General features: G+C 29.3%; 1 protein-coding gene across 2 annotated transcripts; it reads left to right on the top strand.

Moving 5' to 3' along the window:
* Window positions 1-288: 288 nt before the first annotated feature.
* Window positions 289-14,781, top strand: LOC142326185 (transmembrane protein 170A). 2 transcript variants are annotated; one of them, XM_075368461.1, is made up of 4 exons: window positions 289-459; window positions 792-1,027; window positions 8,613-8,718; window positions 11,944-14,781. In XM_075368461.1, the coding sequence occupies exons 2-4, from the start codon at window positions 928-930 to the stop codon at window positions 12,137-12,139; spliced, it is 402 nt and encodes a 133-aa protein (XP_075224576.1). In that variant the 5' UTR covers window positions 289-459; window positions 792-927; the 3' UTR covers window positions 12,140-14,781. The 2 variants fall into 2 exon arrangements, with proteins under 2 accessions (XP_075224576.1, XP_075224577.1); XM_075368462.1 differs by having other exon boundaries at window positions 289-513.
* The last annotated feature ends 377 nt before the right edge of the window (window positions 14,782-15,158 follow it).

The following is a 15,158-nucleotide window of genomic DNA, read 5'->3' as shown; positions in this document are numbered from 1 at the left end:
TCATAAGGTACTCATTCTTTTTTTCAAAATTATGGATTTTTTTGTGATGAATAGGAAAACATGCTTCTTATTTTAATATGAAAATTTCTGATTATCATGAACACTAAATAAAGAAGATATTCTGAACCATTACTGGTTTAATAACAGTTATTAATACACCCTATAATTATTTCAATGAGATAAACTGAAAATTAATTTAATGCATTTATTTTCCTTCTGATGGTATCCGTTATTTTTTTGACTGTAAAAAACGACTGATTTTAAACAGTTTCTACAAGTACCGCAAGATTTCGCATGTTAAGAGACATTCCGTGAGATATCATAATTATGATTCTTTGAAGTTAACTCTGGAATGTCTGATTAATTTATGATTGTTGCGATTTCATTTAACGTTATATTTTATTTTACTGATGTTATTAATTAAGTTGTAGGAAGTGGTATGGCTTTCAATGTAGTTAGGTGAGTTTGAAAGGTTATATACGAACAGAACGTTTATGACATGGTCTGCTCAGGGTGGGTATTGTTTTTAAACAGTCCTTTTAAATGTTACCATTCTTTTCCATTTACGGGCTATATGAATTTGTTGTTTATGAATCGGATATATTTCTAAGTGTTTTAATTTGAGATAAGCAGATGTTATTTTTTATTGCTGAATTTGTAGGTAGGCATATTAAGTCGACGAGGTTATTTCGTTGTTCAAAAAGTAATGTTTATTATTGTTGAAATATGTATTTTAATTTCTCTTTTGATTAATTATCTGGAATCCTAACATGCTATCTTTTGTTTTGTAGGCGACCATTTCAATTAGCTATAAATTATGGTACTGCCAAGTACAGATTACAAAAGATGAATACAATTGTAATTATATGTGAATCAAGATTAGTTAGGGTTTGGTAGTTTAAACCCTAAGCTGTCAAGTTTTAAAGGATGTCCAGTGATGGCCGGGGTCATCATAGGACGGAGTTGGACAGCATTATCAATGTTTTTGGCCTAGCGTCAAGTAAGACTTCATTAGTTTCATTTGCTGGTGAGTAATTTTATGTACAATTAGTAAGTAATTCATTATAAGCTAACCATTATGTGAGGTTTTATTCATAACATAGTCTAGAAAGTGTTTTATAAACTAGTACCAGCAAAAGTAGATTTTACTATTTATATGATTATAACTGAAACAGCAACTTTAAAACAAACACATTTTCTTAACCTCTTATGTTTCTGATACTCTGGGTTTGGGAAACCGTATATTAGTTTTACTTAGTAATGTAGGACTGATTGCAGTTTGACTCTGCAGCTATTGACAATCTTAATCTGCTGAGTTGTGCCATGTAATTAGACCATTATGTAGTACAGATTCATGTCATCTATTTTAAATAGTAGATATCAGCAATTGTTTAAGATATTGTTTAACAATTTAATAACATTATTTTGTGTAATTTACTTCTTGTAAAGCATGAATTATCAGTATTTTCAACCTAATCACAAAAATAATTCACCTTTAGTAAATGGCATAACGTATGTTTAATTTGTTATGTGCAGTCGTAATATTACAATTATAATTATTATATTAATTTACTACTTTTTCTGTTTATGAAAATGGAATGTAAAATCATCTTAAAAAAACTGTCATTGTAGTATCCTGAATACTTTCTTCCTAAGCAGTAAGCATGATAGGCATGAAATGAAACCTACTTGGTGAAAGAGTGTAGTCATGCCATTATAAGTAAACATGCATGTTAGGAACCATATAAATAAGTATTTGATAAAAATAAGAATACACTTTATGTAGTCTTTATTTTTGACAATGTTAAATAACTGGTTTGTAATTTTCTACAGTCTTAAATTATTCTTAAGCAGGCCAAATATAAATACTATAACTTTTCATTATCAACTGACCTTCTTCTTTCTAGAAGTTTTACACTAACCACGCAAACTCCTATGGATGTAATTTGACCTTTTATGGAACAAATCTATATGAACTGGTGGATCTAGATAGGGAGATTTAACAATTAGCTTCATTCATTCATTCGTTCATGGTAGGTCCATGAATGAATTAATTTACTTTTCATGGTAGGTCAGGGAGTTTACGCCATAATAATTTAAACTGGCATGTAAAAATTGTAATATTACAGATTTTGATATGGCTAAAATAGATAAACTTAAGGTAATTTAAGTTTAAACTTAAAATTCAAAGATGGACACCTATTTTGTTTTAAAAATGTTAACAATCTTATGAATAGGTTATTCATTACATTTTGCAAAATGACCACATGAATTCGAGCCATCCTTTCTTTTTTAGGCCCTGGAGTTTATGTGATGGTGGTGTTTTTAAAACGTATTTCAGTTATCCCCGAGGAAAAATCACGCACAAACAGATCTGGTGATCTTACAGGCCATAAAATGCCTTCATTCTAATCAGATGACTTGATTAGGAAATAGTTTCGTTGCCGTTGTAACTGAAGCCCTTGAAATATGGGTCACAGTATCATTTTATTAAGTAACATGTCTTTAATGAACAGGCTGAATTCAACCTGCCGGGTTGGTCTAGTTGTAAACTGGTCATTGCAAATCAACTGATTTTGAAGTCGAGAGTTCTAAGGTTCAAATCCTAGTAAAGGCAGTTACTTTTATATGGATTTGAATACTAGATTGTGGATACCATGTTCTTTGATGGTTGGGTTTCGATTAATCACACATCTCAGAAAGGTTGACCTGAGACTGTACAAGACTACACTTCATTTACATTCATACATATTCTTATTCATCCTCTGAAGTAATACCTTATGGTGGTTCCAAATGCTAAACAAAAAAAAAGAGAAAGATTGAATTAATTCAAGTTGAAAGAATTTCTAACAAGCATTGTAAATTTACTGTAACTGCATGCCATGTTGGAATTATGGCGTTATAATTCCAAATTATGAAATGGCCTACCAGGCTGTCACTTTGACATTATGTAGCGGATTTTCCTATATTCTTAGAGAATTTATACTCTACTAGTGCGAAAGTTTTGTTTATTTATGAAACCTGTAAGGTGGAAATGAGCTTCACTCATCAAAAGATTGCTGGCACAATCTGAGTCTTATACAGATGGTACTGGAGGTCTTTGTATAAAATACTCCATAGAGTGCAATTCAAAATGTGTAATAATATTGCGTGCCACTTTGCTGACCGGGTAGGACTTTGTAAACCAGCCCTCACTCTTGTAACGATTTTGGTGTATGTACATTTTTAATGCTTCCAGTTCATGTTTACAATGTGGAGCTCATTTCCGCATAGAATTTAACCTACTTTTGTATTGTGTGGGATGAAGAAGAAGGGCTGTCATTATTTTGTAATATGCTTTAACAGCAAAAGCATGATGCACATTGCTATATAACTGCATCTTGAGTGAATGGTAAAACAAGGGCTACAAGATAGCAATACTTTTATTCTCCCCAATCATAAGTGACTGACTGTATCTGCTGTTTCCAAATCGCCTGATTCAATTGTGAACCTGTTATATGTTTAACATATGAGGCATATTCATGAAGTAAGGCCCATCGGCTTATATTTAAATATTAGCGGGTCTGAACACAGTTTCACGCATGCAAGGCCATCTATCAGCTATTTACGAAGCCACTGCAGTTGTTGTTTTGATACAGTAGTTGTTTGCCTGGCGGTGAATGCACATCGCAATGTCCACGACAATCGTTTTTCCCGCCAGTTGTGAAGTGTACGCTGTGATTAGATTTTTGTGTGCAAAAGGATCTTCTGCTGCTGAAATTCATTGGGAATTTCAACAGCAATATTGGATTATAAATGGTATAAAAGACATTACATCAATCATTCACAATGCCTAATGTGTTTTAGACTAAATGCAAAATCACAGCGTCAACAGCTTGGCCAGCTACCATCCTTTAGAGTGGTTGATTTAAATACAGCCAATCGGCAATTATGCAGACCAGAACACAAATTATGCTTACTACCAGTATATAATGACTGGATTTATTACTATCAATTTATTGTTATTATTTTTTTAAATTTAATTATAATATCTATCATTGTTACATTTTATTTAATCTTTGTTTATATTTTATATTAATTTTCAGTATTATTTATTATATTTCATTATTCATTCATATTCACATTAAAATTATCCATATTATTATGAGATTTTAAATTAATTTATTGTACATTTATGTGAGTAATATTATATAACAATTTAATTATGTTATTCATTTATTTACAACTAAACTTGTTTTTTTGTTTTTTAAAATGTTTCATTGTATATTTATCATTTACATAACTTATTAAAAAATCATGTGATTGTTACTGTTTATAATATAAAAAAAAATATATATATAATATTATTTTATGGCAGGCAGTATGTTCAGACTTAGTTTCATTGCATGTTATTAAAAATTTATTTAAGAAGAACTTCAAAAATTTAAAGGTCTTTTGATCAGTTCACATAGCTCCTTTTGGATGCATTTGGCTCCTGTCGGCTGCACTCAGCTCCAGACGCTCACACAGCTCTGATGCACACAACTCCTGGCTTGGCCAACCCACTGAGGGAGCTGCTGGACGCAGACACTACCTTCCTGCTCCAGCTGGCCGGCGGACTCAGAAGCAGGAGTTGCTGTTTCCATTCGATGACAACAGCTCTTGTCAGGGCTACCATAAGGTTATTAATTATAATGAGCTGTCGAAGCCAATCAGTGACAAAAATGATCTTTTCAGGGCTACCATAAGGTTATTAGTTACAAAGCCAATCGACAACAACAGCAGCCCATCTCAGGGCTACTACAAGGTTATTAAGTGCCACGTGCCGTCAAAGCCATTCGACGACAATATATTAGTTACTTATTCAAATAAAAACACTATAAATTGCAAAGGCTTATTTATTCATGAACCAGCACTAATAATGGACTAGAATAATTATATCTAATCAAGGTACTACACCAAGATTATTCAACAGGTGAGTACCAAAAATGCTCATTGACCAACACAAAGAGCAAAGAATGTGCAGTGGACGAGTGTGTTTGGACCGCTATCGACATGGAGATATTTGTTTTCCCACATTGTTACGGGTGACGAGATGTGGATTTCCTACACCAGTGCAGAATCGAAACAACAGTCAATGCATTGGCGTCCAATGAACTTGAATGTCAATGCATTCAAGTTCCCCAAAACCAAAAGGTTTAAGCAATCTCTGTACTTAAGTTGAAAAATGTTGGCTACTGTTTTTTGGGATGAAATGGGCTTCATTTTGGTTGATTTCATGGAACGTGGATCAACGATTACAGCTGATCTGTACTGAGACATGTTTCCCTCACCAAACAGACGTGCATTCCAAAATTGACAACGCAGGAAACTGTTGTACAGTGTAATCCTCCTTCATGACAATACGCATCCTCACATTGGTGCCTTAACCAAGAAGAAGATTCAAGATTTTCATTGGGAACTTTTTGATCACCCTCCATATAGTCCCAACTTTGCACCTAGTGATTACTTCCTCTTCTTGCATTTGAAAAAGTGGCTTGCTGGACAACAGTTTGAAAATTATGAGGAACTCAAGACTGCCGTTGTCAACTTGTTCAATTCCCAGATGGTAAATTTCTATGCTGAGGGGTTAAAGAAACTGGTGCAGCGTTATTAAAAGTGCTTAGAATGGAATGGCAATTATGTGGAAAAGTGAAGTAGATATGTAGTAAACTAAAACTGTCAGTAAAAACCTTTTCTCATGAGTTAATTTTTTTTAATGGTCCTTACTTTATGAATATGTCTCATATACTAAATCCCCAAGCTGAATTGAAGTAGTATGTATAAAACATTCTTTCACGACGAAAAGGGACATTTAAACAAATTATTTATGCATTTGATTGGTTGGTTTACATTTTCTATCCCAATATTTTTTTTTTTTGGATCTGAGGAACAAGAGGTAACACAGTTGCTTTCTGTGAAAGCAACAGTGATATGATGTGTGAATAGCAGGTATATCATATCTGTATAGTGCATGTTTTGGAACTGTTGCAGGACATATACAGAGTAAAGGTGTCAGTTATAGTGCTGAATATTATCTGCATTTTGTTTGGTTTTATATGCTAATATGAGACTATATATTTGGCTCATTAAGAAAGCAGCAGAAAACTATTTCAGAAATCATTTTCCTAAATAAATAAGTCTGACATGAAGTGTTTAATAATGGATGTCATTTTAGGGAGTACCTCATAACTTGGGAAGTGCCTTTTAAAGGAGTCAACTAAAAAGTCATCTAATAAATATACAAAAGTTGTATTTTTACAGTGATTTATAGAATCATTTGATCCTAGCTGAAGGATATGGATTAGATTTTCCTGGATTCAACGTCTTATTACTATAAAAAAAAGAAAAATACAAATCAGGAGATAGCGGTAGACCCCTGATGTATAAACAGTTTATGGTGGTTTAATCTAAAAAAGGGATATTATTATTGTTTTCCATGCTTCTCTTGACACAAAACTGGCCCCTTCCTTTTGATGGAGTCATGTCTTCCAATAATACTTATTATTGGAAGAGAAATCATTTCTCTTTCACTATAACCCAATGTTAATTTGTGGTGGAGAGGTATGATAGAGTCTTCATCTTTCATTCAGAAGGTTCTGGTTTAACTCTTGGTCAGACTTGTAATTTTTCACATTTTATGAATATTCTACACCATATTCCTGTATACAATTCTTGTGCTTATGTAGTACAGTATTTTTTAAACAGGATTATATTTTTATAGTAAAAATTAAATATTTTAAAATACTTAGTTTCTATGTTTATTTAATCTGTTTTTTACAATGCTTATCTAAACATTTTATTGAAATAAGTTTTCAGTTAAGTTTAATGATCTTGGGTGGTAAATGTAGAGGGGAGAGATGTGATGCCAAACTCCGTAAATAATAAAAATATAATATAAATAAAAAATCTTGGGTTAAAACACCCAAGATTTTTTATTGTTTTCACTATTTGTTACAAATAGCACTGGAACTGTTGTAATCTAATATCAATAATTTATTTACAGCCGTTGCTATAAGTATTGAGAAATTTGTAAACGATCGCTAAATTTTGATTTTTGATAATTGTATATATGGTTTCCAATGATATTAGATAGATTTGTGGGAAGGATAACTACATAGCAGGAAGTACCAAAACCTATTGACTTGAATGAACTTATTTCAACTTTTTAAAGTGAACGTGCAAAAAGTGAAAGTGTCTTATCCAGTTTATAATACTCTGTTTTTATACGTAAGCTACACTTTTTAATAAAAGTGTAGCTTATTTGCTACACTTTTAATACTACGTAATTGTATATTATTAATGTCAATAAGAACTTAATTATTGACTTTAATTGATGGATTGTTTTTCTACTTGTGAAAATATGTAATTGGTGTGCTTATCAAATTTCTACTAGGTCATAAGGTTTCATAATTGAACTGAATATGGAAGGTGGTTTTAGTTCCAACTTTGCTTACATTTGTCCCATCTGTTATCTCACATTTTGTTACGTATTGTCAGTTAATGCTTTACGTTCATTGTAATTAACCTTGATCAAGTAATTTTCTACTATAATTTGCGTAATTAATATATCTTATATGCTTATAATTTTTTGGGGGAATAATGTTAGAAAAAAAAAACAATGAGTTTAGTGTTTTGGAGATGTCTGGCAAATTATAGAGAAGCTTGGAGGAAGGTTATTGTGGGAGTGAAACCCACCAAGGGATCCAGGATGAAAAGAATGTGATAAAAAATTGTAAATAAATTTTTCAAAAACATGTTATGTGTAGGAAAAAACCAAAAAAAAATATTGTAACCAAGAGAATTGAGTGTGAATGTAAATGAAATAGTTACATAATATAAAACTACGAGACTTACTTAAAAGAAGTAAGGAGTGCTGCACTCAGAGAAAAAAAATGTATGAAAGGGTATTATCGGTCAAGGTAATATTTGACACAATTAATTAATTAAAAAAGTGCCTCAGTTCATATATGTCTAAACTAGGAACAGATGAGATAAAAATTATTTTAGTGTTTCCTCAATGACACTGTCAAGATATATCAGTTGTTAAAGAAACTTAAAGAAGAAATTGAATGAAGCATTCTTTATCAGCAAAAGGTAGTTTGATCAATTAAGAAGACACAGTGGGTTAACTTTATTAAAATACTAGGTGAAGCTGTAGGTACAGATTTTCAGAATGAACCCTACCTTAACTTGTTAGCTGAAGCAGTAGGGAAATGTGAATATTAAGGTCACTTTTATGCATTTTCAAAGAAACAGGCCTTTAGTAGAAATGAATGTCATTTTATATTCAGATAATCAAAGAAAAAAGTGCTTACATATGGATTAAAGATTTTTAATTTAATATATAATTTAATTTCAGTGTAAGAAATTAACTGATAAGGATTTTCTGGAGTCAGATGTGGAAGAACAGTATGGCTGTGTATTGCTAAGAGCTCAGTATAATCACCTGATTTGCTAACACTCACCAAGAACCAGTACTAGCTGAATATGTATAAATTATTTGTTACCAGTTTATGTATAATTAAGCACGAATCTTTCAAATATAACGGGTTAACTATATTTAAAAATTATTTTTTATTGCTTTGTTACAGAGATGTGGTATCATGTTTTTCTGTGGGCATTATTCTCATCAGTATGTGTACATACTATTGCAGCTGTTATATCCTTTGCCACTCTCAGGAAACACCATTTTGGAAAGTTAGTAACTTGACATGTAATACTTTATTAATGTTGCAGAAGGAAAAAAAGAAATATGTGATCTATTGTATGTGTTATTGTTACATGATAAACACAACCTTTACTGCTGGTGGTATTCTGTGTATTTGCAAATTTTTTTGCAAAGCCTTCTGATATATTATTAGTCTTTTTAAGTCTTTTCCTTGCTTAAGGAACAGTAAATTAGCAGAAAAATGACTTTTCTAGTGCTGTTACTTTCCTTTTTATTCATGCAGGGATTTATTATAATGACTTTCATTATAGGCCAACATTGAACTGTTATTTATAACTTGTTAGGTGTGAGAACTTGCTACAGATATGCACGCATTGAAAAATATGTGAGTGGGAGTGGGTGGAAAAAAAGAGAAATAGTATACTATACAGCTAAACTTCAGATTATTACAGCTGGAGAATATGGTATTACTTCATGCTAAAATACAGTGAAAATTTCATCTATGTGATTAGAAGTGACTACTTTTAGTTGATGCTAGGGTGTATGAATTTTGTACATGCAGTTTGCTTGTTGCTTGTAACATGTTATGAAACATTTATTTCATAATGTTTAATTTCTTAGAATGTGTTGTAGTATTGACACTTATACAGCTTTCTTTTTACGTATTTTATCTGGCTGAGATTATGTTATACTTTATGTCTGGGAAATGTAAATTTCAGGAAAGTGGTTGAATCCAATGTTTCCTTTTAACTGGAAATTATGGTCAAAAGCTACTTTAAAAGGTAAGTTCTGTGTTTTGTGCTATACTTAATTTTTATGTAACATAACAGTTGGGGGAAAAAATCAACAAAAAAACAGTCAGATATTTATAGTCTGTGAATAATGTGAGTAAAATTTGTTTTAATGCACAGTCTTTGAGGAGAAAGTATGGATTGGATGAGAGATGGTCTGGAAAATGACTTGCGATGTTAAAATGAAGTATGGTAAGATATTGAAAAAAGTAGACGCAGACTAGTGTGATTTGTAGGGTAAAAGGAAAACTTGCCGAACTCCATAAAATTCTTATCAAAAAGCAAAGATTTTACAACCTGAAAAGATTCCAAACATATTGCTAGGAAATAAAAAATAAGAACTGCTGTTTCTGATTTTGATTACCATAGAGAAATCGCTGGACAGTGATTTTATATTTTTGATGATTTAGCTTTTGAAATCTGTTAGATAACCTATGAAAAAATTAATAAGAAAAAATTCATTAAAAGAATATAATTTATATATTTAATAAATATAAATAAATTAAAAATAGAACTACATAGTAGTAGGCTATTTGGCAGTATGAAAAATAATGTCATAATTATTGATATCCGCATAGATTTTGGGTTTCAAAAGGGATTTGATTTAATCTGACTAAAAAATAATGGATTATTTATCCAAAAAACCCTAAAAAAAAGTAATTTTTATTTATCTGGTGCCATGTGGTCGAAAATGGTCTGGATTGGCTGAATCTATGATGATGTTACACGTCAGTTTATATGTCTGTCATTGATTGCTTCCTTTGCATTTCTTGGTGTCTTGTGATTTTGAAACTATTAATTGTTTTAATATCGAGTGATATTTTATAATTTATTATGATATGTTACTATTAATGATTTACATTTTTGTATTCTCTCCGATCATGGAGAGCAACTTCGTGAAAGCAGACAGCGGAAACCTGCCTAAAGTTGATACCATTATGGTTGGAATTTTCTTTAAAAATAACCCTGATTTTTATGCTGCTGAGTTTAGAAATGTGAATAGCAATGTACCTTACTAACTTACTTAGTAACCTACATAAATTTGTTAAGGTGAAATAATATGTATTATAGCATAAATTTGGGTTGTTATGATGATGTAAAATATCATAGGTTATGTTTTGGGGCAAATATCATAGGTTAGATCATAAGATAGTTATGCGGGAATTTTGTGTTTATAATAGTTTTGCTTTGCAGGAGAAGATACAAATAGTTTTTCCAGTGTGTTTATTTATGTATTTATGCAGGCTGGCACTACACATTTGTAACTCATTTTCTTGGGTAAATCACAGTAAAAAATAACACAAACACCAGAATGCTAACCCAACTTGTGACTTTTGATATTTTTTTACTGACGTGTAATGTCACTGAAGCTAGTGCGATGCCATATTGCTCAAGATAGTGTTTTGGTGGCTTATTTAAATAGTGCATTTTTATTTGCTATTTTTTGAAGAAATACATAAAAGAATTAAAGGTAGCCACTTTTGTGGACTCTATAAAACGCCACTAAATAATCTGAGATGGTTTCCAGAAACCAGTCAAATAGCCTATTGCTAAATATTGCTAATTGCTACTGTTCTGTGAAATCACTTTGCAACTAAAAAATGTTATAGTTATTAAGAAAAAGTAATAGAGATGAAGTTATGTTTTTAAATTCATCTTCTGAATAATGTAACTGATGATAGAAGTACTGCTGTTTTAAAAATAAGTAATTTAACAGATAAGACAAATTTTTATTGAAAAAAATAAAAAGTAAAAAAATAGTATAATGGTTTTATTATTTTAAATCTGCTAGATTTTAAGATTTGTTTTAACATCCTGCTATGATGCGGCATAGCAGGAACTCTTCTGATTAATTGTTTAAACCTATAAAAAAGACAAATTTATGTATTAGTTTACTTTTTCATTTAATACAAACTTGGAGAGATTTTTCTTGATTATATTAGATTTCAGTTAATATCATAGAAAATAGGCTAAAAATGTTTATTTCACAGTTAAGTCACTTCATTAATAATGTTAAAAAATAATTATCTTAATTAGTTGAAAAATAAATAAAATACATATCAAAAGATAACAGAGATTTAGAATGTAACTGGGTTGTTAAGGCTAAATATAGAATCAAAAGGAATTGAAATGCTTCCCTTAAAAAAAATGGATTCTTTGACTATTATAACTATAAGTGCCAAAACTGTTTACAGTTATAAGTGATTTGATGTAAATCACAAGCCCCTCCCAAAAATAATTTGATCATTCAGAGTTGGGTTGAAAGTAAGAAATGGTTTTTCATTCGGTTCACCATTAGAACTGACTGTATAATCAACATTATTACTCTCTGAGAAATGAACTCTGACTGGCCTCTTGTTACATCCATTAATTCTATAAAAGTTTTTATAATTAAAATAAATTCAGGTTTATATGAAACCTGTATAATTAATAGTATATAATATTTATAATTTTTTTTTTTAGGTTTTTTCCAGTTTTGATTCTTGTAATGGGTGTAGTACAACCGATGAGTTCTGGTGTTGTTAGTAGTGCAGCAATAGCGTTTGTTTATCGTGCATCAATAATGCAGATGGCACCATTACATGCTCTTTTTTGGGGCATTGGACAGACTGTTTTAGCTGCAGCTGTGGGTTTTACTCGTATTTTAGCAACTTTATAACATCAACCGCTAATGCTGTATTCAGCTTATTTTATAGAAACTTCATTACATTATTATTATTATCATCATCAACATCATCATCATAATTACTCTAAGCGCACTTTCATCACTACTATTTTTTAATGTAATTAAAAATGATTAAAAAAACACGTAGAGATTTTTATTTGTCAGAGTTTCCTTTGTGTAATATTATGTAAGGTTCATTTATTTATCAATTCAAAAGTATTGTTTAATAGTGTGGAAATTATTTTACCTATAAAATTTTATCAAGTATTTCATCAAAGTTGCAAAAAGAAAATATATTGTAAATTTTCCTCTTTAATTTTGATACTGTATATAAAGTGATGAAAGATTTTTATATGTGTTATTTATTTTATAGTTTGTACTGGTATAGGTGTTGATGGGGAAGGTATTGTTTTTCAGTTGTTAATTATATGGAATTGTAAATAATTTTATCAATAGATTAATTTTTTGTTGGACAAATATGAATACATATTTGATGTAGGTCATATGGGTTATTTAGAAAATTATCATGTCAATTGATAATGTTAATGACTATCAATTGCTGTTTGTCTTATTTCTTTTAGGTCACATATATTGCCCAGTATCATTTATAAAAAAAAGTTCATACCATTCTTAATCATTTTATTATAATTTTTTTTTTCAGAAAAACTGTTTACAAATCCAATATATATAAAAAAAATCTTATTTAAAAACTCTAATATATATAAAAACTTTCATATATAAATTTAAATTTGTTTAAAAATATTATAGTAATTTTACAAATTAAGTAAAATGAAAACAAATCATAAATAAAGAAAAAAGCTAATCACTCATTCATGAATATTTTCAAAACATGATGGTTGTATAGATTATGAATTCATATTATGAACATGTCACATTTTAGATGGAGAGATGGTTTAAAGGGGAAAGCTTGATCTCCTGCAACTTGTGCAGATAAAAAAAAACTACTAAGTGGACAAAATATCTTTCCACTTTACGTGAAGTTTTGATTTGATTTGTGCAGTCAAGTTAATGAAATGTACCGTAGTGTCTTTTTTGCAAGGCATGTGAAAACAGTTTTTTATTATTATGGTTTAATGTTATGTTCATATTTAGATTAAATATTAATACAAATAATCTGCAAAAAAATGTTATATATCTTATATATATATATGTTTGGAGTCCTTCTATATATATATATATAGAAATAAAGTTATTCAAATATTATTTTATTGGTAATTATGATCAAAAAATTACATTGAAATTGTAAACTGTTCGGTAATAATTTAAATAAAACTGTTTTAAAAAAATGATACTGATTTAAAAAAAGGTAAGAAATTACATTTCTGTTATCAAAATCTGTTATTAATTTAGAATTTTATTTAAAAAAAAATTCATGTTATATATGTGTAATAGACAATAATAATTCCATATAATAAGGAACAAATAGAAAAATTTGTTACAAAACTCTTACTGGCCCTTGTTTAATAAATGAAATTGAGCTGGTAAGAATTCTATAACAAATTTTTCTATTTTTTGCTTATTATATGGAACACTTAAATATTGTTTATTATTTTTTTTAATAATTGCTGATTATCTTATAGAATTATTATTACAATTTATTGTCTTTACAGAACAAACAAATATACATTTTTTGAATTTCTCAGCCAATTTTTTTTGTTGATAGTCATATCATTCACTTCATACCATATTTTAACTTTTTTTTAATGAAACTACTATAATGAGCTTCACGAATTGAAGATCTGTGATGCAATATTACACTTTTTACTTTGTAAGTGTAACCCTCGAGTTTTATCATATCTGTTTTATGTATCAGACTCTTTATATTATTATTAAATGAACTTTTTTTTATTTCTCCATCAATTAGTTCAATAGTTCTAATGTACAATGAAAATTGTACCTATCGAATTTATTTCTGTTTTATCTAAAAAATCTTTGTTGCCACATTTGCACCACTTTCCTACTTTAATGTTTTTTTAGCAGCTATAGTCTCTTGTAAACTAATACTTTTATTTTTTTAATGAAGTGATGGGAATTAAAAAAATTGTTTCATCTTCTGTATTTTCACTTATATAAGAGCATTTACTGTTAAAACAAGTTGTATATATTCTTTTAAATTTTATTATTTCAAGTAAATTATATGTTTTTGTTTGCTACCTAGTATTTCAAGTACTGCTACCTAGTGGCGCAATTTGTAAACCCATATTTTTGTGAAAAAAATGACATATTCAAGTCCTGTGGTTCATCAAATGGAAAAAAAAAATCTAACAAAATTTGAGATATTTTTTGAAACTATTCTTTATTATAAATCTAATTGAACTGAATTGTAATGTTTTCATGCTTATTTTTTCCTCATTTTCATTTCACTTTTAGGTTAGGTCATGTTTAGAACTGTAAACATAGTTCATTGACTTTGTCATGCCGTCCAGTTCTGCGGACTGTTACCGGCAAAGTTCTTGTGAACTTCTTGAAAATTGGTGAGATTAATTTTTATAGTAAATTTCTTTTTAGCTGTGTATATACATATATAATTGTTATATATAAATTAATCTATTTATGATTAATGTATAATTTTTTATTGTTACCCATTGGTTTTTATTGCTTATTTTAATTTTATTTAAAAAAAAAAAAAAATTTATATTGTGTGATGATTTATTTAATGTAATTTAGTAATATCTTTAATTTTGTCTCTAGTAGAAATTGGATTCTTATACAGATAAATAATTTTAAGTGGATATTTTTTAAATACTTATGTACAGATATGATTTAATAAATATTTGTGATTAATTTTTTATATACATCAAACTCCTAATTATCTAGAATTGGATTAACTAGTTGCAGCTTCTTATTCTTCTTTTTTTTTACAGAAAAATATTATTTTATGAATTTGAAAATAAAAAAATTTCTACATTTATTTCTTTATATACAAATAATGTTAAAAGTATATATTAGTTATTTAGTAAATGCAGTCCATAAGGTGTACTTAAAAGTTATA

The sequence above is a fragment of the Lycorma delicatula genome, chromosome 6 (genome assembly GCF_047948215.1).
Source record: "Lycorma delicatula isolate Av1 chromosome 6, ASM4794821v1, whole genome shotgun sequence".
NCBI classification, from domain to species: domain Eukaryota; kingdom Metazoa; phylum Arthropoda; class Insecta; order Hemiptera; family Fulgoridae; genus Lycorma; species Lycorma delicatula.
Note: the sequence above shows the minus strand (reverse complement) of the source record. Positions and strands in the feature narration are given on the sequence as shown.